A 22,352-nucleotide genomic window follows, 5' to 3' on the forward strand; every position below is an offset into this window, starting at 1 on the left:
GAACCCTGAAAGATGTTCCGCTGGTCCCAGGACTCATTATAGCAGCCATTTGGCAATTTAAAGGTCCTGAAGAATCCTGAAAGATGTTCCGGTGGTCCCAGGACTCATTATAGCAGCCATTTGGCAATTTAAAGGTCCTGAAGAACCCTGAAAGATGTCCCGGTCGTCCCAGGACTCATTATAGCAGCCATTTGGCAATTTAAAGGTCCTGAAGAACCCTGAAAGATGTCCCGGTGGTCCCAGGACTCATTATAGCAGCCATTTGGCAATTTAAAGGTCCTGAAGAACCCTGAAAGATGTTCCAGTGGTCCCAGGACTCATTATAGCAGCCATTTGGCAATTTAAAGGTCCTGAAGAACCCTGAAAGATGTTCCGGTGGTCCCAGGACTCATTATAGCAGCCATTTGGCAATTTAAAGGTCCTGAAGAACCCTGAAAGATGTCCCGGTGGTCCCAGGACTCATTATAGCAGCCATTTGGCAATTTAAAGGTCCTGAAGAACCCTGAAAGATGTCCCGGTGGTCCCAGGACTCATTATAGCAGCCATTTGGCAATTTAAAGGTCCTGGAGGATCCTGAAAGATGTTCCGGTGGTCCCAGGACTCATTATAGCAGCCATTTGGCAATTTAAAGGTCCTGAAGAACCCTGAAAGATGTCCCGCTGGTCCCAGGACTCATTATAGCAGCCATTTGGCAATTTAAAGGTCCTGAAGAACCCTGAAAGATGTTCCGGTGGTCCCAGGACTCATTATAGCAGCCATTTGGCAATTTAAAGGTCCTGAAGAACCCTGAAAGATGTCCCGGTGGTCCCAGGACTCATTATAGCAGCCATTTGGCAATTTAAAGGTCCTGAAGAACCCTGAAAGATGTCCCGGTGGTCCCAGGACTCATTATAGCAGCCATTTGGCAATTTAAAGGTCCTGAAGAACCCTGAAAGATGTTCCGGTGGTCCCAGGACTCATTATAGCAGCCATTTGGCAATTTAAAGGTCCTGAAGAACCCTGAAAGATGTCCCGGTGGTCCCAGGACTCATTATAGCAGCCATTTGGCAATTTAAAGGTCCTGAAGAATCCTGAAAGATGTCCCGGTGGTCCCAGGACTCATTATAGCAGCCATTTGGCAATTTAAAGGTCCTGAAGAACCCTGAAAGATGTTCTGGTGGTCCCAGGACTCATTATAGCAGCCATTTGGCAATTTAAAGGTCCTGAAGAACCCTGAAAGATGTTCCGGTGGTCCCAGGACTCATTATAGCAGCCATTTGGCAATTTAAAGGTCCTGAAGAACCCTGAAAGATGTTCCGGTGGTCCCGGGACTCATTATAGCAGCCATTTGGCAATTTAAAGGTCCTGAAGAACCCTGAAAGATGTTCCGGTGGTCCCAGGACTCATTATAGCAGCCATTTGGCAATTTAAAGGTCCTGAAGAACCCTGAAAGATGTCCCGGTGGTCCCAGGACTCATTATAGCAGCCATTTGGCAATTTAAAGGTCCTGAAGAACCCTGAAAGATGTTCCGGTGGTCCCAGGACTCATTATAGCAGCCATTTGGCAATTTAAAGGTCCTGAAGAGTCCTGAAAGATGTTCCGGTGGTCCCAGGACTCATTATAGCAGCCATTTGGCAATTTAAAGGTCCTGAAGAACCCTGAAAGATGTTCCGGTGGCCCCAGGACTCATTATAGCAGCCATTTGGCAATTTAAAGGTCCTGAAGGATCCTTCAGGGGGTTTCGAACAGCTCTTTAAGAAGGTTCCAGTGGTTGCAGGGTTCCTGAAGAAGTCCCAGAGGTGATCGAGGACATTCCAGAGCAACTGGAGATATGCCAGTAGGGCTTGGATGTGTTCCTGTGGTCCTGGAAGTCTTTGAGAGCAGCTAAAAATCCTCTGAGGAGGTTTTAGAGGCTTGAGTTGAGGCTTCTTAGATCTTGAAGAAGCTTGAGACGTACACAAGGCTGTTCTTTGGTAATCTGAAGGTTTTTATGGATGTTTTAGTTGTTAAAGAGTTGTTAAAGTTCCAGATCTCCTTTAGGATGATCCACGGGTCGTGAACGGGCATCGGTGGTACGAAGGGTTGAGGAGGTCTTTAGGAACACTTTTAGACACTAATAAGTTGCCTCAAGAGGAATAAGAGGTCATTGTTGTGGTTTGTCTGGTCCTGTCGAGGTTCTAGAAGAACATGTAGAGGTTCCAGAGGAGGTTCCAGAGGAGGTTCCAGAGGTAATGATGATAAAAGAGGTATCTTCAGTCTTAAATATGTAGTGTTTGCATATTTTAACTGAGGTCTTTATGAATGATTAGAGGCAGTTCAGATCTTTAAGGGTTTTGCAGGTGAATAAGCTCCTGAGGTCTGTAATGACTTTGATTAATTGGATCATGATTCCAATGAATTGGACTCCAAGTGGCTTGAATTGGGCTGTATTATTGAAGAGCCTTGAGATGATTTGTTGTGATTTGGCGCTTTCTAAGTAAAGCTGGTCCCGGAGGTTCTGTCTGAGCTTATGGCTCTTCATCAGCAGTTTGTTCACCTGGAGCCACTCACAGCATTAAACTGTCCAGAACCAGCATCATCACAGGTCTGAATCAGGCTTCTGACTCTCTGGTGTGTTTGTTTCCGTCAGGTGAAGCCAGAATAAAGAAGCCCACTGCAAAGACTCCCCCCAAACAAGGTGAGCTGCACCTGCAGAGCTGATCTGTTTACATGTGATCTGCAACATCTGTCCAGCTGTGTTTATCAGGCAGGAAGCTGGAATGAACCCCTCCAGGTGACCTGTATGGAAACCAGAAGAAAGAAAGAGCCTTAAATCTTTAAAAAATGACATGAAGTCTGGTGTTGAGACCCAGCCTCGGTATTGATCACTGTTATTGATGATGGGTGTGTGTGCAGCTCTGCCTCCTCAGATCCTGCAGTTCCCAGAGGACATGAAGATCCTGGCGGGGGAGAAGGTGGAGATCCTCTGCAAGTTCTCTGGAGCTCCGCCCATCACCTGCACCTGGTTGAAGTTCAGGAAACCAGTGAGAAGCACCCACACACTGAGGCTGTGGTCAGTGATCATTGGGGCAGCAGCTCTGTTTAACACGCTTTGGTTCTGGTTCAGATCCAGGAGGGATCGGACGACGTCTCCATCGAGAGCAGCGACAGCAGCAGCAAACTGACCATCAGCAGCGGGCAGCAGGAGCACTGCGGCTGCTACACCATCGAGCTGAGGAACAGCTACGGCCTCCGCCAGGCTGCCCTCAACCTCACCATCGTGGGTAAGAACCATCTGCAGCATCTGGACCCACCCACCAACAGAACCAGCTGCTGACGGAACCAGCAGCTGGTTCTGTTCGTCTGCTTTTCATAACGGGTTTATTCCAAATGAATCGCCCAGAAACAGAAATGACTTCCCGACCGACTGAGACAGAGTCTGATCTGTAACTGAAAGCCCGCAGAGCGGCGCCGACCATCCGGGTCGACACAGCCCCGAAGAACTACTACAGCCGGGTCATGTGACCTCAGTCCATGTTGTTAAAAAACCTTCTAACAGTAAAGGGAGCTCAGGATGGCGGATTGGATCAAAGGTTTCAACCTTCGGGTTTCCTGAGCCAAGATTCTGTTTTAATGGTTCTGTGTGAACTGGACTCATCTGGTTTCAGTTCATTAGATTTAACTGAATCATAGAAAACTTAAAAATGTTATTATGATAGAAAAATTATGAGATAATTCAAATTTACAAAATGATTCATAGAGTAAAACCATAAATCTCATAGATAAATGTTCATTTGAAGATTTGTTGGGGGGTGCTGTGTTGTCAGCTCTGGCCCCCACCTGCCCCCCCCCTGCCCCCACCTGCCCCCACCTGCCCCCCCCCCCCCCCCCCCCCCCTGCCCCCACCTGTTCAGGTTTCAGCTGAGTCGGGGCAGGTGTTCACACCTGGTTCTGAGGCTGCATTAAGCACCAAAGCTCAGTGTTTTCTCTCAGCTCTGTTCCCTCCCTCCTCAGATAAACCCGACCCCCCAGCGAAGGTTCCCGCTGCCTCGGACATCCGGCGGTCCTGCCTGACGCTGTCGTGGTACGGTCCGACCTACGATGGAGGCAGCGCCGTTCAGTCCTACAACCTGGAGATCTGGGACTCTGTGGAGCAGCAGTGGAAACACCTGGTGTCCTGCAACAGCACCTCCTACAACGTACAGGTGCCTCCACCCCCCCGCCCGCTCCACCCGCCCACCTGCTCCAACTACAGCGCAGTTCTCTGTAAGGTTTAACACGTGCATTTGTTTGCAGAACCTTCTTCCAGAACGTCAGTACAAGTTCCGTGTGCGGGCGCAGAACATCTACGGCGTGGGAGAGCCGAGCGCCGAGTCTGAACCCGTGACTGTCGGACTGGCGGACGATGACGGTGAGAAACCCAGAGCTGGTTTATTGGAGACGGATCAGCTCCTGGGCCGGAACATTTGTCTGAAATGAGATTTTTTATCCAGAAACACGGAGTTAGACGATGAGCTCATGAATTAGGACTGATCCTTTATCAGGTTTTATCTGACTAAAAACGCCTGCTTCACTGACTGCTTCTAACCTGCACCACATCTCCCTGATGTTTCTAATGCAACATCTGGTCCATCCACCCCACACTCACCTGAGTTCATCTGCTACTGAACCGTGTAAACCCAACTGGGCCGTAGCGCACAGAGCAGGCCAAACTAAGATGACTAACTGAACTAACAGCTGTTGTTTGGTTCATCTGACAGAAAACCAGGAGGAGGCTGAGGCAGAGGAGGAGGATGAAGGTACCAGCCTCTAACTTCCTGTTTACATCCTCTGATGAACAGAAGCAGCAGGTTCTGTAACTCAGAACAGAACCACAGCACAAACTGTGATGTGTGTTTGTTTCAGACCCAGAGAAGGTGCCGGACTACAGAGACGTGGTCATCCGGACCGACACGAAGGTGAAGGAGCTGTACGACGTGGAGGAGAGGCTGGGAACGTAAGGCTCCGCCCACTCTCACCTCGCCTGCCCCTGTGGAACCTCGTGGTCAGTGAACGCACCGTAAAGTTTGTGCTGTGTTTGTGTCGCAGAGGAAAGTTCGGTCAGGTCTTCAAGCTGGTGGAGAAGGCGACGAAGAAGGTTTGGGCGGGAAAGTTCATCAAGGCATACTCTGCGAAGGAGAAGGAGAACGTCCGGCAGGAGATCGGCATCATGAACAGCCTCCATCACCCCAAACTGGTCCAGTGTGTGGACGCCTTCGAGGGCAAATCTGACATCGTCATGGTGCTGGAGATGTAAGTGCTTCCTCCACCCTGACACGCTAAAACAAACACGGGTCTGTGGGAGGATTCAGAGAACATCCAGCTGCTGCTGATCTCTGAGCAGCTTGAGATGCAAAAACAGACCAAATGTTTTCGCTTCAGAAGAAATGTCAGAAAAGCAGTTTTCTGGCCAACTATGAGAGGAATTCATGGCCAGCCATTTCCTCTGAGCTAATTTTAGACTCAGGCAGCGATAGAGATAAATAAACCAAACAGTTATGAAGGACTGACTTTCATACCAGAAATATTCTCTGCATCGTGTGATCGTGGCATCGTTTAGTGTCAGGGAGGATCAGCAGAGTGCATCAACATGTTTATCCTGAAAAGGAAACGACAAATATCTGATAAAGTGATAAAAACTGGACGGAGAACAGGAAGAGAGCTGTTTACAGTCAGTTTGTTATCTCTGTCCATCTGAGCTCTGATAACATTTTAATTTGCAGCTTCATTATCGAGTCAACAGACGTCACAAAGGAGGCAAATAGCAACAGCTACCAGATTCTAACGGTTTGATGAAGGAAAATCAGGTTTTCCTCTGAGCTGAATGAACTGAGACACAAAGATATAAAATGATCTTTTTACTTTTAGAAAACCTTTTCAAGGACAATTTTAAATGTTGACTTGGGAGGAGTTGATTCCAGTCAGACTGGGTTTAGACAGTGTGTGGTGTTTGTAGGATCTCAGGCGGCGAGCTGTTTGAGCGAATCATCGATGAGGACTTTGAGCTGACTGAGAGGGAGGTGATCAAATACATGCTGCAGATCATCGACGGCGTCAACTTCATCCACAAACAGGGCATCGTCCACCTCGACCTCAAACCTGAGAACATCATGTGCATCAATAAGACCGGGGGCAAGATCAAACTCATCGACTTCGGCCTCGCCAGACGACTAGGTAACTAACTCACTGTAACCACTCCAAGTTACTAACCACCCACTGCAAGTGTCGTCTTACTGCAGCTAACTGTCACCAAACACTATAAGCAAGGAGCTGACAATTTACTTTAACTAACATTTAACCTTAACTCTGCAACAAACCAGTTATTTATATGAATATAGTACTGACTGTTACTGACCGCTGACTGTAACTAACTGTAACTAACTACTGACTGTAACTAACTGTAACTAACCACTGACTGTAACTAACTGTAACTAACTACTGACTGTAACTAACTGTAACTGAACACTGACTGTAACTAACCACTGATTGTAACTAACTGTAACTGACCACTAACTATAACTAACCACTGATTGTAACTAACTGTAACTGACCACTGACTACTGACTGTAACTGACTACTGACTGTAACTAACTGTAACTAACTGTAACTAACTACTGACTGTAACTAATTATAACTAACCACTGATTGTAACTAACTGTAACTGACCACTAACTATAACTGACCACTGATTGTAACTAACTGTAACTGACCACTGACTGTAACTGACTACTGACTGTAACTAGCTGTAACTAACTACTGACTGTAACTAACTGTAACTAACTACTGACTGTAACTAACTGTAACTGACCACTAACTATAAATAACCACTGATTGTAACTAACTGTAACTGACCACTGACTGTAACTGACTACTGACTGTAACTAACTGTAACTGACCACTGACTGTAACTGACTACTGACTGTAACTAGCTGTAACTAACTACTGACTGTAACTAACTATAACTAACCACTGATTGTAACTAACTGTAGCTGACCACTAACTATAACTGACCACTGATTGTAACTAACTGTAACTGACCACTGACTGTAACTGACTACTGACTATAACTAACTGTAACTAACTACTGACTGTAACTAACTGTAACTAACTACTGACTGTAACTAACCACTGATTGTAACTAACTGTAACTGACCACTAACTGTAACTAACCACTGACTGTAACTAACTGTAACTGACCACTGACTGTAACTAACTGTAACTAACTACTGACTGTAACTAACTGTAACTAACCACTGACTGTAACTAACTGTAACTAACTACTGACTGTAACTAACTGTAACTGAACACTGACTGTAACTAATTATATATAATCAAACTCATCGACTTCGGCCTCGCCAGACGACTAGGTAACTAACTCACTGTAACCACACCAAGTTACTAACCACCCACTGCAAGTGTCGTCTTACTGCAGCTAACTGTCACCAAACACTATAAGCAAGTAGCTGACAATTTACTTTAACTAACATTTAACCTTAACTCTGCAACAAACCAGTTATTTATATGAATATAGTACTGACTGTAACTAACCACTGATTGTAACTAACTGTAACTAACCACTGACTGTAACTAACTGTAACTGACCACTGACTGTAACTAACTGTAACTAACTACTGACTGTAACTAACTATAACTAACCACTGATCGTAACTAACTGTAACTGACCACTAACTGTAACTAACCACTGACTGTAACTAACTGTAACTGACCACTGACTGTAACTGACCACTAACTGTAACTAACCACTGACTGTAACTGACTGTAACTAACCACGGACTGTAACTAACCACTGACTGTAACTAACCACTGACTGTAACTGACTGTAACTAACCACTGACTGTAACTAACCACTGACTGTAACTAACCACTGATTGTAACTAACTGTAACTGACCACTAACTGTAACTAACCACTGACTGTAACTAACTGTAACTGACCACTGACTGTAACTAACTGTAACTAACTACTGACTGTAACTAACTATAACTAACCACTGATCGTAACTAACTGTAACTGACCACTAACTGTAACTAACCACTGACTGTAACTAACTGTAACTGACCACTGACTGTAACTGACCACTAACTGTAACTAACCACTGACTGTAACTGACTGTAACTAACCACTAACTGTAACTGACTGTAACTAACCACTGACTGTAACTAACCACTGACTGTTACTGACCATTGACTGTAACTAACCACTGACTGTAACTAACCACTGACTGTAACTAACTGCAACTAACCACTGACTGTTACTAACCACTGACTGGAACTAACCACTGACTGGAACTAACTGTAACTAACCACTGACTGTAACTGACCATTAATTGTAACTGACTACTGACTGTAACTAACCACTGACTGTTACTAACCACTAACTATAACTAACCACTGACTGTAACTAATCACTGACTGTAACTAACCACTGACTTTATAACCAGGTAAACAGATAAACTTACACTTTCCTTTGTGTCCTCTGACAGAAAGCGCTGGAACTCTGAAGGTTTTATTCGGGACTCCGGAGTTTGTGGCACCAGAAGTGATCAACTACGAAGCGATTAGCTACCCCACGGACATGTGGAGTATCGGAGTCATCTGTTACATACTGTGAGAGCAGTCCTCTGATACTCTGTGTTAACTTTAGCCTGGGTCAGTCTGTGTTGTTGTTCAATATAACTGGTGACCCGGCTGAGTCCATCTCACTTCGGCCCGTTTCTGTCCCGTCAGGCTGAGCGGTCTCTCTCCCTTCATGGGAGACAGCGACAATGAGACGCTGTCCAACGTCACCTCGGCTTCGTGGGATTTTGAGGATGAAGCCTTTGATGAAATCTCTGATAACGCCAAAGACTTCATCACTAACCTTCTAAAGAAAGACATGAAGTAAGGAGGAAGTCTGTTGGTCCCCTTTAAACACGTTTTACTGAACTGTTGCTCTCAATAATAACACATTTTATTTAAAAAAGCACCTTTCTTGACACTCAAGGACACTTAACAACACATTAACAACACAATAAATGAGATGAAACAAGTTCAAAAGCAATGATGCTGGAGGGAGAATGCAGCTTGGAACAGATGGGTTGAGAGTTTTGATATGAAGAGGGCTAAAGAGTCAATGTTGCTGATGTCTGGTGGGAGTGAGATCCAGAGTTTGGGATGATTAATGTTACGTAAATGGAAATATGCAGACCGGGTAATGTTATTGATCTGAGAGAGGACAGAAAGTCGAGGATAACAGCTATGGAGCTGTCTATGGTGAGAGAGAAACTGTCAACTTTGGATAGGGTGTATTTGGTGCCAACAAGGAGGAGTTCAGTTTTATCACTGTTGAGTTTAAGGAAGTTTGAGGTGAACCAGGATTTAATCTCAGAGAGACAGTGGGTGAGGGAGGAGGGAGGGAGAGTGGCGTCAGGTTTACTGGACAAATAGAGCTGGATGTCATCCGCAAAGCAGTGAAAATGTAAACCAAATTTCCTGAAAATATTGCCAAGTGGGAGGAGTTAGATGATGAAGAGGAGGGGCCCCAGGAAGGAGCCCTGGGGAACACCTGAAGTGACGGAGGAGGGCTGAGAGGAGAAGGATTTGAGCTGTATGAACTGAGTGCAGCCTGTGAGGTCGGAGTGAAACCAGTGCAGGGGGGGGCTGATGATGCCTGAGGAGGAGAGTCTATTGAGGAGGATGGGGTGAGAAATGGGGTCAAAGATCGAGGAGGTTGAGGATGGAGATGAAACCGGAGTCGGCTGCCATGAGGAGGTCGTTGGTGATCTTTATGAGGGCTGTTTCTGTGCTGCGGCGCTATGGAAACCGGACTGGAATTGTTCATAAAGGCTGGTATTGGTGAGATGGGAGTGAAGCTGGGAAGCAACATTTTTTTCTAAGATTTTGGAAATGAAAGGAAGGTGAGAAATGGGTCGAAGGTTATTCAAGTCATTGGGATCTGAACCAGGTTTTTTCAGGCAGGGACTGACAGCTGCACACTTAAAAGAAGCAGGAACAATTCCAGTGGACAGTGAGGAGTGGATAATGGCAGATATGAGGGGGAGCAGAGAAGGGAGGGGGTCAAGAAAGCAAGAAGAAGGCTGAGGTCTGAGATTAATGAGGGAGATCAAAGCTGGAAAATGGTTGATAGAGCGGAAGAAGTTCAGATGAAGGGAGGGCAGAGATAGAGGAGCCCAGGTGCTGGTGGATTTTACTGACCTTCTCGTTGAAAAACAGGAGGAGAAAGTTGCATGTTTCAGAGGAGTAGAGGTGGTGGGGGGGGGGGGGGGGTCGGGAGTCAGAGGGTTGGAAAATGCTGTTAAATACTGAAAAAAGAGTCTTGATGCTGCCTGCATTAGAGCAGATAAGCCCGGAGTAATATTGTGTTTAAGCATGAGAAATGCTCTCAAACATCCTTCATCTATAATCCAAACTGATCTCAGTTGCAGGATGGATTTAGTCACCGTATGTTCATGTAAATAACCATAAACGTGGTGACTTTGAGCGTTGAAAGTGTTGAATCTTCAGGGCTCGGCTGACCTGCGCTCAGTGTTTCGAACACCCCTGGCTGAAGCAGGACACCAACACTATGAAGGCCAAGAAGCTCTCTAAGGAGAGGATGAAGAAGTACATCCTGAGGAGGAAGTGGCAGGTAAACGACCACACAAGGACACACGAGCCAGGATTCACCAGAACGGTGTTGTAATCTCACTGGAGACAGTAAAGACGCATTTCATCAACACCTGTCAGTCCTCCAAAGTTTTTTCACTAAAATCTGTCGTCCGTTATGTTTGATTTGTGGTTCGTCTGTGGCAGAAAACGGGTCACGCTGTCCGAGCCATCGGCAGACTGTCGTCCATGGCCATGATGGCTGGAGTCAGCGCCAAGAAGGGCTCACCCACCGAAGGTAGAAAACAGAACAGAAACCAGGGCACGACTTGTCCTGACGGCTGCTGGCTCTCTGAGGCCAATAATATCCAGTCAGACAGCAGAGGACACATAATGACCACAAACACATCCAAAACCACCGCTGAGACACAAAAATAATGAACAGATTTGGAAAACAGCTTCTAAGAGATGGAAAATGTCAGCAGAGAACATGAAGATGAGTAAAAAACAACAGTCAGACAAATGTAAAGTTACTGTAGACAACAAAACCACCAGAAAGACAATAACAGCTGCAAAGACACTCATCACAACGACTATGAGACTTAAAAAGATTTAAAATAACTACACAGATGCACAGAAAATCTGCTGTGAGACCCAGAAAGGCTGAAAACATTGAAACAGGCACCAGGCAGAGTCAGAACATTTATCAGTGCAGCAGCAGTTTGTGGTTATTGTCTGCGTCCTGCCGCTGTGTGAAGGTTAGGGTTAGGGTTAGGGTTAGGGTTAGGGTAGGTTAGGTTAGGTTAGGTTAGGGTTAGGGTAGGATCAGGGTATAATGTATGCGGGGCCCCTCATGTCTCTGTTCAGGGGCCTCTTCTGTCGGGGGGGTGATAAAACATGTTTGTGTGTTCAGAGGACAACCAGTTCCTGGAGTGTTTGGAGTACGAGCAGAAGGCCGAGTGTAAGCCGACTTTCAGCGTGGTCATCAAAGACGTGGAGGTGGTGGAGGGCAGCGCCGCCCGCTTCGACTGCAAGATAGAAGGTACGATGGATCAATGCAGTCATCGATCAGCAGAGGATCAATCAATAACCTGCGTTTTTTACAGGGATCCAACAGAAAGCTGACAAACTGATCAATTAGCCGCTCAGTTTATCTTCTGACTGATGACTCATGTAAAGTGTCCCGTGTGTCAGTCTTTGATCCTTCAGAGGAACCTTTTAACTTATTTTTATTCCTTTGGAAATAATTGTGGACAATTTTTACGAAAGAAACAGAAACGACTTTGTTGGTGTGAAATAAACTTACTGAAGTGAGACTGTTGCCTTAGGCTACCCCGACCCTGAGGTGGTGTGGTACAAAGACGACCAGCCCATCAAAGAGACCCGCCATTTCCAGATTTACTACGACGAGGACGGAAACTGCAGTCTGGTCATTTCAGAGGTCAGAGGTCAACTGTGCTTCTACTTTAAAGGTCCCAGACATTTTATGAGCCTCATGAGACAAACGCTTAATGTTTTTGGTAAATGAAAAATATCCAAAAAATTAAAAAAATGTTTTCTTTTTTTTATTTAATGAATATTGTTCATATGAACGATATAAACGTATAACGTTAACATATAAACGTTAGCATGAGCTCCGCAGATCTATGAAGCAGCTGTCTTATTTTAATGATAATAATAATCTCCCTGAAAAAATTGTGAAATTTAAATATCACAACCAGTTAATTTGTTTTATGGTTTAAAATTCAGGAGTGTTCTGTAGTTCATCTGTCTGCCAGCAGAGGGCAGCGTTTCTGTCGCTGTAGGATGCTGAATGTTTTGATCTCTGATGGAAACCTGCAGGTGTCGGGCGACGACGACGCCAAGTACACCGTGAAGGCCGTCAACAACCTTGGAGAGGCGACCTGCACCGCCGAGCTGTTGGTGGAGGTGATGGCTGGAGAGGAGGAGGAGGAGGAGGAGGAGGAGGAGGAGGAGGAGGAGGAGGAGGAGGAGGAGGAGGAGGAGGAGAGAGGAGGAGGAGGAGGAGGAGGAGGAGTAAACAGGTGGCTGTCGGACTCCCACAGGTGGAGGAGGAGGAGGAGGAGGAGGAGGAAGAGGAGGAGGAGGAGGAGTAAACAGGTGGCTGTCGGACTCCCACAGGTGGAGGAGGAGGTGGAGGAGGAGGCTCGCTGCTCCTCAGACCTTGAGCAGATAAAAACACAGATAACAGATTGTGATTGGAGGAGCAGGTGGGCGGAGCTTCACACACTGATGAAGGCACTTTATTATTTTAGTCTGACGCACTGAGCATGTGCAAAAAGAAAAGAAGAAATAAGAAAGAACAATCCAAATACTCCCCATTTATTTATTCATTTTCTGGTTTTAGATATCTTTATTTCTTCAGTGTAAATACTTTTATTTTTCTTATTCTTTTCCATTCTGTTGTTTTTATTTATTTGTTGCTTACAGTTCGTCTCCTTTACCTTTTTCTCTGAGCCAATCAGTGATGAAAAACTGATCAATAAAAACATCAAAATGGAAAAGAACAATAAAGAATAAAGTGATGATGAAAACAAATCAACCGGCATGAAAACTTACAAGAAATAAAGATTATTTTTAAAAAATTAGAACAAATGGAGACATAAAATTACTATTTAATTTTTTTAGTTTTTTTTTTGGTTCCCGGCACCAAAGTGTGTTAAGCTCCGCCCACCTGAAGAACTCAAGCTCCGCCCTTTCAGGTGACCTCCTCCATGTCAGCTGTCCCTTAGAGACTTTACTTTACTTTACGGTTCTTTCTCAAAGGTAAATAATTTGGATCTTCTGTTGGTTCCAGAAAGTGTTTAAAGAAGCTTTCTGACCACTTGGTGCTGAACGCCAACGGTTTACCCCACAGTCCGAGGCCCTGAATGATTTTAGGAGGTAATGCAGCTGTTTAACCTCAAATATGAGGTCGATCCAGAGTTAAATTTGATGCTTTCTGAGCAGTGACTTCCTCTTCGGCTTCATGGTAAAGCAAACCAACATCGACTCCCGCCCGGTCCATTTTAAAGGTTTCTCTCTTGTCTCCACTGCTTCCTTCTGCTTTATTTCCCTCCAATGTGGAGATAAAGGTGAAATAACATGAGAGCTGAGTTGCTGTGTCCTCACAGTATCGGGAGTTTGCAGGAGTTCACGGTCTGATAACAGGTGCCTCAAACCTGCATTATGTTTGGCCTCCAGCAGGGGGCGACTTTATGACAAAAAGACTTTATTCTCTGTAAATATCTTCCTACAGAGTTTAAAGTTTGACATATTGATGTCACTGATCTCACTGTAGATGTGTGGGCTTCCCGATCAGAACTCAGACTGCGTTCGTTTCTACGCTCTGTGGCTAAAACAAACGGGCTTTCAGTTGTAAAAGGAAGAAACTCACAGATCTAGTGATGACTGGAGACCGTTCAGAAAGCTTCACCTGAAAATAAACGCTGTGTCAGCAGAGACCTGAGAGCGTAGAATCCCCACAAAGTAAAGGGCGGTGAGGAGGAGGAAAGGGTTCTCAGGTCCGTTTACACGATGCTGATCACAGTCACCGTCAGACAGCTCCCAGAGCCTCATGGGAAGTCTGATCTAAACCCTCCAAATGTTGTGTGAGTCCGACCTGCTCCCTGAAGAGGAGGAACGGTGAAGGCAGAGTTCAGAGTTCAGAGTTCAGTCAGAATGTGAAGAAAAGCTCCTCCAGAGAACCACCAACGCAGCAAAGAGTTCACCAGAGCGATGAAGAGTCAGTTTGCACTCATCCCCAGCCCTGTGATGGCGGCTGTTAAAGGCTTCGTATAATTTCTCTTACTTTAAGCAGCCCTTCGAGGAGCCTGTCCCTTTAAGACCTCCCCTCCCCCTAAAGCCCACTTTCACCTGATTGGCCAGCTTCTGAAAGCCTGCAGAGGGTCATCAGCCAGTGAGCCGAACCGTCTCTGCTTCATGGCTGTAGAAAATGAAATCTGTGAACATCTAAAGAAACGTTCTTTACTTTTACACGTTTATGCCACATTTTAGCCATGTTTGATGTGAACATGTGACACCGAAGGTCCCTTTAATCCGTCTTTTTAGCTTTATTCTGATGCAGAGAACTTATTGTCTGATTATGAAGAGTCGGTTCACAGAAACAGCTCGATGTAACTTCACCTGAAACAGCCTTCATGGATGCTAATTCCTGTCTGTCTGTAACTCAGCTGCTCCTGTTTGCACCTGATGAATCTGTGGAGTCCACTTTTCTTCTGTTGCATCCTTACATCCTTCACCTTTGCCTTAAAGCCACTGAGAGCCTGAAAGCAACGGTTTCTGTCACACTGTGGGACTTCCTCTGTTGCCTTATTATCCGTTTGTTAGCATTTATTAACAATTTGATGCATCCAGAATAGCCTGAAGGAGCCGCTGGCTTCTTCGTCAGCAGGTGACCTTTTAATTATTTTCCTTTAACTCGCTACTATCACAACATTTTGTTCTGTCTGTAGCTTTTAATCCAAAATGTCACGAGAAGATGTTTTCCTTTATGAGACAGTGGAGTTTGGTTTCCATCAGGAAACAGCATCTAAAGGGAGTTTCTCCTGAATCAGAGCAGAGCTGTTTCATTAAATGTTGCCACATTCCAGCCGAGTTTGAACTTATTGAGTGAAAACCTGTTCCATCTGATTCAGTTTTAACCAGAAACCAAAGAATCTGCTTTAACTCACAGGTGTGTTTGTGTGTGTTCCTTCTGCAGTTTGCTTCATGGTTTCCCAGTTTGTGTGTTTGTGTGATGGTTCTTGTTTTCAAATCGTTTTATTTTTGGACTTATTTAATGCACAGATTTATTATTATCATTTGAGCATCCATTTTCTTGAAGGTGTCACTTTCTGTTGTTATTAACCTCGTATTAAACCAGCGGTGGACTCACTCCTTGACTGATTTGTTTTTGTATTAGATGTATGTAGAATTTATTTCTCTGATTTTTATAAATATATAACAGTTTGATTAACTGCAGATGACTTGTATGAGAACACTACGACTGTAGTTACTCACAGATACCAAATAAATTTTTATCACTAAACAATGAGTCTTCTGTGTTGTGTGATGAACCAACATCTTACATTTCAAAGTAAAAGTCCATTTACACGGAGATAAATCTCTGATTTATGTTCCCATAAAGTCAGAAGAGCCTCATCATTAATTCAGTCCTAAACGTTAAAGAATCTCAGGTGAATATGTTGAACCTTCAGCTGTTTCTTCAGCACAAATTTAAAACTTTGTGAGTTAATAACTGAAACTTATGATGATTAATTTGTCCTTTTTCTGACCCATCTGGACATTAAACATGTGATTGTGCTGTATAATGAGGAATCTGTCACTCTGAGCAGATCCACTAATCCAGTGTTTCTCAATTCTGGTCCTCAGGACCCACTGCCCTGCATGTTTTCGATGTTTCCCTCCTCCACCACACCTGATTCAAATGAACGGCTCCTTATCAGGCCACTGCAGAGCTTGATGAGGAGCTGATCATTTGAATCAGGTGTGGTGGAGGAGGGAAACATCTAAAACGTGCAGGGCGGTGGGTCATGAGGACCGGAATTGAGAAAAACTGACCTAAACTGAGTAGAGGCCCCAGTATTGCTCCCTGGGGAACTCCTAACCTGATTCAGTATAATCATGACTTATCCTGGGAAGCTAAAGCTTCCAGCAGCATGGTTTTAAGGTGGCTTCTCCTGTCTTATACTGCTGGAAAACAGGTGTTTGAGTGTTCTGATAATCAATAAAAGCAAACGATCTGCGGCTCTGGAAGAAAAGAAGCTGAAGCATTAAGTTGTGCTTTGAATCACGGTTGCCTGTGTGTCTGTGTGCTGATGTACGGCAGCTGGTCAGTGTTTGTCTGAGTTAATGAGCTCACCGAGGGTTCGATGTCCTCCCAGGACAAACACAACATGGACCCGTTACATCATCCTCATGTTGTTTCACTGCCTGTTTGTCCAGAAATGTTCCTCAGAGGGTTCAAACACAACAACCTTTATTACTTTGGGATTAGTTAAAGTAACAGACTGTGGAGATAAATATATATTATATATGATGTAAATATATCACAGAGACAACAGAGGTGACTGTTGCTTAAAACATCAAATCAAGAACCTCTGAATGCTGATTTTTTGGTGAATTTCTGGGAAACAAACTGAAATATTAAACACTTAGTTGCACTGTAAAATGTAGATAAAAACTTATTATGGAGCACATCAGTCCAGCTGTGAGGTCTTTCCACCGGCTGCCGGTCCATCAGAGGATAGACTTTAAGGTTCTGATGCCGGTCCATCAGAGGATAGACTTTAAAGTTCTGCTGCCGGTCCATCAGAGGATAGACTTTAAAGTTCTGCTGCCGGTCCATCAGAGGATAGACTTTAAAGTTCTGCTGCCGGTCCATCAGAGGATAGACTTTAAGGTTCTGATGCCGGTCCATCAGAGGATAGACTTTAAGGTTCTGATGCCGGTCCATCAGAGGATAGACTTTAAGGTTCTGCTGCCGGTCCATCAGAGGATAGACTTTAAGGTTCTGATGCTGCTCCATCAGAGGATAGACTTTAAAGTTCTGATGCCGGTCCATCAGAGGATAGACTTTAAGGTTCTGCTGCCGGTCCATCAGAGGATAGACTTTAAAGTTCTGATGCTGCTCCATCAGAGGATAGACTTTAAAGTTCTGATGCCGGTCCATCAGAGGATAGACTTTAAAGTTCTGATGCCGGTCCATCAGAGGATAGACTTTAAGGTTCTGATGCCGGTCCATCAGAGGATAGACTTTAAGGTTCTGATGCCGGTCCATCAGAGGATAGACTTTAAAGTTCTGATGCTGGTCCATCAGAGGATAGACTTTAAAGTTCTGATGCCGGTCCATCAGAGGATAGACTTTAAGGTTCTGCTGCCGGTCCATCAGAGGATAGACTTTAAGGTTCTGATGCCGGTCCATCAGAGGATAGACTTTAAAGTTCTGATGCCGGTCCATCAGAGGATAGACTTTAAGGTTCTGATGCCGGTCCATCAGAGGATAGACTTTAAAGTTCTGATGCCGGTCCATCAGAGGATAGACTTTAAAGTTCTGATGCCGGGGTTATCTGGATCCGGTTCTTTATCAGTTCCCAGAGTCAGAACCAGACCTGGAGAAGCTGCATTCAGCTTCTATGCTCCACATGTCTGGAACAAACTCCCAGAAAGCCTCAGATCAGCTGAAACACTCAGGATTTAAGTCCAGGTTGAAGAAACATCTATTTTCAGCTGCATTTGAATAAAGCTCCAAATGAGCTTCAGTTTCAAACAGAATCATATTTTAAATCCTGATTTTATCTTTCATATATATATAATTGTATTACATTTTATTCAATCTTATCTTTATTGTTCTGATTTGATCTATTGTTCTAATTTCTTTCTTTTGTTTAAATTTTAAATCGTTCTTTTTATTTCTTCTGTTTTAATGTCTCTGTAAAGCACTTTGAATCACCTTGGGTTAGGGCTCATAAACTACTACCACACCTCTGTAGTGTTGCCTCAATAATGGAGGCCCAGATTCAGACTCAATGACCCCTTCTGAGAGAAGCACTGCCAGATCCCTGGACTGGGGCTCATCACCAGGTAATGGTCAGTTAACAGCTCAGCTCCTCTCTTTCACAGTGTTCAAGACATATGGACAGAAGTTTGATTATATGATCATGAAATCAGTATGATCTGAGACCTGGGGTGCCAGGGACACTTATGGACATCCCTATGGTTGAACATGGTGTTTGTTATGGACCATGACCGGGACAGAAGTCCAACAGCATACCTCTCTGATTCAGGTCAGGCAGGCTGTTCCTCCCAGTCACACTCCTGCAGGTTTCTGGTTGTTGCCCACATGAAGTCCTCTTGTGGGACTCCAGGTCGCCCACTTTCCTGCACACTACCCATGAATTTAAAAAAGGCAGCATTGGCACCAATAACCATCAGAGGCTGGATAGTGTAATGGTATGATTGTCATAATGTTTTATTATCTGATCACCTTCCTTAGTTCATGTGTTTGTTTTACTGAACCCAAAACCAACACTTTGTATTTAATTCATGTAATTTCACTTAATGTCACCAGTTTTGTGTAAATCTATTATATAAAATCCTAAAATATATCCATTCAAATTTCATTTTGCAACAGGACAAATACGGGGGGGGGGGGGGGGGGCAGATAACATATAATACCTGCTCCTGTCTGTGGAAAAAACAGTTTTAAAGGGATTAAATTTGTAAAATGGAGCTGATTTCAGCCTAAGTGAAAACTGTTTTATTCCCAACATTCAGAGGAACGAACAGCTGATGAAGGTGATGAAGACTGTGTTCGGTCACTAATGAGCTCCACTGAGAGGAGTGGCTCATAAAGGCAGCTGGTTCCTGATCAGTCCAGATGTTGCTCCTGTGTCTGTGATGTTTCAGCTCTGATGAACACTGTCCTGATATGGTGATGCTGGTCAGAATGATTCAGATTCAGGGTTTACATGCTGACAGTTCACAGAGAAATGTTTGAATCTCAGGGTTGAGGCATCACTGATTAGATGTTTCTGATGCCAGCAGGTCTCAGGTGTTGTTCCTTGTTGTTCTGATCGGAAACCTATCGTGTCTTCTCTGACCTGACATGAACCCAGCTATGGTTAATATGACGTCACTGACGTTGGACGGACTGCAGCTGCTGTCTGAACACCGACTGCTCTTCTTCCTGCTCTTCTTCGTGTTGTACGCGTTCGTTCTGTGCAGTGACTGCCTGGTTCTGCTGGTGATCTGCTCGCAGCGGAGCCTCCACCGGCCCATGTTCATGTTCGTGGCCGCGCTGCTGTTCAATTCGCTGATGGGCAGCACCGCGGTGTACCCGCGACTGTTGTGGGAGCTGCGGTGGGGGGGCGGCTCTGTGCAGGTGACCGTGTCCGGGTGCGTGTGTCAGGCCTGGGTCGTGTACACGCTGGGCGCCTCGGCCTTCATGCTGCTGGCGGCCATGGCGTTCGACCGCTACGTGTCCATCTGCCGCCCGCTTCGCTATGCCGCGTTAGTGTCACCGCGTGCGGTGGGCGCATTGCTCCTGTTTTGCTGGCTGCTGCCCGCCGCTCTTGTCGGTGTCGCGGCGCTGTTGGCCGCACGCCTGCCGCTGTGCAGCGCGCGGCTCAGCAGGCTCTACTGCGACATATACAGCTTCATCAGACTGAGCTGCGGCGGCCGCGCGGCGCTGCTGAGCGATGCTTACGGTCTGCTCATTTCTTTGGTCACAGTCCTGCTCCCCGTCTCGTTCGTGCTCTTCTCCTACGGCAGCATCCTGTACGTATGTCTGTATCGCTCGCGCACCTTCAGCAGCAAGGCGCTGAGCACGTGCCTGCCGCACCTCTTGGTCTTCATCAACTACAGCGCGAGTGCCTTCGTTGAGGTTCTGCAGCGACGGCTGCAGACCGACAGCCCCCCATCCGTCTCCATCCTCTCCTCACTCCTGATCCTCTTGTTTCCGACCGTGTTCAACCCGATTGTTTACGGCCTGAACCTGAGCAGCGTGTCCGGGCACGTGAGACGACTGCTGGGCTGCCAGAGAGAGGCCTGATGCGGGCCTCAGTCTCTGTTAGTTTCAGCCTTCATGAGGTCCCCACAAACACCCGAACACAGACATCAGTCCTCCTGGTTCTGCTCTGTCACCTCATGCTCGGTTCTGTTCGGTAATGAAAGTGTTGAACGTGCAGAGGATCGTGAAGATCTGATCTTTATCGGCTTTTATAGATGATGTGGTGATTAAGGAACTTTAAATTGTCTTTATTTGAATCTTATGAGAAGCAAAGTTTCTGTTGTCGGCTGTTTTCTGATTCACTGAAGGTCAGGTGATCAGTTTGAAATCATCCAGATCAATAATAACTTCAGTTCTCTGATGCTGTGAAGCAGCTGTAGCTTTCTGAGGCCCCTGAAATGTTTAGTAGAGATAATGATGAAAAACCTTCATTCAGCTCAAATGACTCCACAATAAGAAATGTTTCCATGAACAGACAGATGAGTTAGAACTGATGACCTTTATGACTGAAATGATGAAAGTCTGATTATCAAAGTTAAGAATCAAACATGTTTAGCTGAATATCTGTTTTCATAAAATAATAGGTTATAATAAGTTAACAGTAAACAGTTTGTCTCTGGTGTCAGAGCCGAAAACACGGGAAATGTCGCCCTCCAGTGGACAGACAGAGTTAGCACTGCTTTAAGTTCTTGGTCAGGTTTAAACTGCTGACGTCACAGTGAGCTCTGAAGCAGGTTGATCTGATCTGAGCCATCCGTGGCTTTCTGGAGCCTCTCTAACAGTAAGCTGTTGTCACGTGTTTCCTGTGTTCTGGACTGTGTGTAAAACGAACAGAAAAGTCCAATAAAATCTCCTTCAGGTTCTGTTTCAGGATATTTACTTTGACCTGAACAACGGACTCATAAATGAACAGAATTCTTGTCCCGGTGCAGCTTTTGTACACACCTCCCTCTGCTGGTTCTGATCCATTATTGTGAACACTGATCAATAACTGGATCTCTAATTTGGTGACTGTTCAGTTTGTCCAGCTGCAGGATTCTGTGGTGCAGCTCTGATCCATCGAATCGATTTCTGCACCCGATCCATGAAGCTAACGGTGCTGGAGCCCAGATACCCCTGCTGTCAGCTCTTATCCAGATGAGAGAAACATCTGGTATCGCTCACTGGGACGTCAGTGTGAGCGGCTGCCATCTGTACGTTTACTCTGAACTGAAATGTTAATAAACTATCATCCAGCCGACGCTGGGAGGAAAACTGGAACAGTTCGTCTCTAATTTCTGTATAAACTGAATACTTGTGAAATTAAGTGAAATTACATTAATTAAACAAAGTGTCAGCGTTGGGTTCTGTAAAGGATCCAAGATCTGCCTCCCTGTAAGTCGCTTTGGATAAAAGCAAAAAACATAAAACAAACACATGAAGTGGGGAGGCTGATCAGCCATAACATTATGACCACCTGCCCTATCCTTTGTTGTTCCTCATCGAGCCACCGATCCAGCTCTGATCAATCAGGACAGAAAACATCTGGGGTGTCCTGGACTGTCTGCTACTGGGACTCTGTAGGTCGTGAGGTGAGCTTTTGTGGTTTGGGTTAACTTCCATCAGATCTGTTGAATGTTGAGGCTGGGTTATAATAATTATAAACATTTTATTGGGACATCACTGGTAGAGAAGGTGCCCCAAAAATAAAGTGTTTGAACCCTCTGAGGAACATTTCTGGACAAACAGGCAGTGAAACAACATGAGGATGATGTAACGGGTCCATGTTGTGTTTGTCCTGGGAGGACATCGAACCCTCGGTGAGCTCATTAACTCAGACAAACACTGACCAGCTGCCGTACATCAGCACACAGACACACAGGCAACCGTGATTCAAAGCACAACTTAATGCTTCAGCTTCTTTTCTTCCAGAGCCGCAGATCGTTTGCTTTTATTGATTATCAGAACACTCAAACACCTGTTTTCCAGCAGTATAAGACAGGAGAAGCCACCTTAAAACCATGCTGCTGGAAGCTTTAGCTTCCCAGGATAAGTCATGATTACACTGAATCAGGTTAGGAGTTCCCCAGGGAGCAATTCTGGGGCCTCTACTCAGTTAGTGGATTGAATCTGATCAGCATGACAACAGATTCCTGCACACAGTGAAATGAATCGTGTTTAATGTCCAGATGGGTCAGTTAGAATAAAAATGAATAATAATAAACTTCACTAACTATAGA

General features: G+C 45.1%; 3 protein-coding genes across 3 annotated transcripts in view; 2 read left to right on the plus strand and 1 right to left on the minus strand.

Moving 5' to 3' along the window:
* Positions 1-14,524, plus strand: part of mylka (myosin, light chain kinase a) — a 70,631-nt gene extending 56,107 nt beyond the window's left edge. Inside the window, exons 21-38 of the mRNA XM_072397653.1 lie at positions 2,610-2,657; positions 2,876-3,003; positions 3,087-3,243; positions 3,974-4,164; positions 4,256-4,370; positions 4,720-4,758; positions 4,865-4,955; positions 5,048-5,251; positions 5,955-6,172; positions 8,501-8,624; positions 8,745-8,897; positions 10,521-10,644; positions 10,809-10,899; positions 11,515-11,643; positions 11,930-12,042; positions 12,444-12,667; positions 14,218-14,346; positions 14,467-14,524. Coding sequence (XP_072253754.1) covers positions 2,610-2,657; positions 2,876-3,003; positions 3,087-3,243; positions 3,974-4,164; positions 4,256-4,370; positions 4,720-4,758; positions 4,865-4,955; positions 5,048-5,251; positions 5,955-6,172; positions 8,501-8,624; positions 8,745-8,897; positions 10,521-10,644; positions 10,809-10,899; positions 11,515-11,643; positions 11,930-12,042; positions 12,444-12,667; positions 14,218-14,346; positions 14,467-14,524 — 2,336 coding nt within the window. The remainder of the gene's footprint in view (positions 1-2,609; positions 2,658-2,875; positions 3,004-3,086; positions 3,244-3,973; positions 4,165-4,255; positions 4,371-4,719; positions 4,759-4,864; positions 4,956-5,047; positions 5,252-5,954; positions 6,173-8,500; positions 8,625-8,744; positions 8,898-10,520; positions 10,645-10,808; positions 10,900-11,514; positions 11,644-11,929; positions 12,043-12,443; positions 12,668-14,217; positions 14,347-14,466) is intronic.
* The window catches only part of LOC140319808 (uncharacterized), a 481,384-nt gene that overhangs the window by 117,874 nt on the left and 341,158 nt on the right, over positions 1-22,352 (minus strand). The window lies entirely within an intron of this gene.
* Positions 19,252-20,175, plus strand: LOC140319875 (olfactory receptor 10J4-like). The gene has a single exon (XM_072397654.1). It carries the CDS (start codon positions 19,252-19,254, stop codon positions 20,173-20,175), a length of 924 nt encoding a protein of 307 aa, XP_072253755.1.

The sequence above is a fragment of the Leuresthes tenuis genome, unplaced genomic scaffold (assembly GCF_036924035.1).
Source record: "Leuresthes tenuis unplaced genomic scaffold, fLeuTen1.0.hap1 SCAF_12, whole genome shotgun sequence".
Lineage (NCBI taxonomy): Eukaryota > Metazoa > Chordata > Actinopteri > Atheriniformes > Atherinopsidae > Leuresthes > Leuresthes tenuis.

Bases quoted from the DNA above. Each gene is read 5' to 3' on its own strand.
- LOC140319875 (XM_072397654.1), top strand. From the start codon at position 19,252: ATGACGTCACTGACGTTGGACGGACTGCAGCTGCTGTCTGAACACCGA.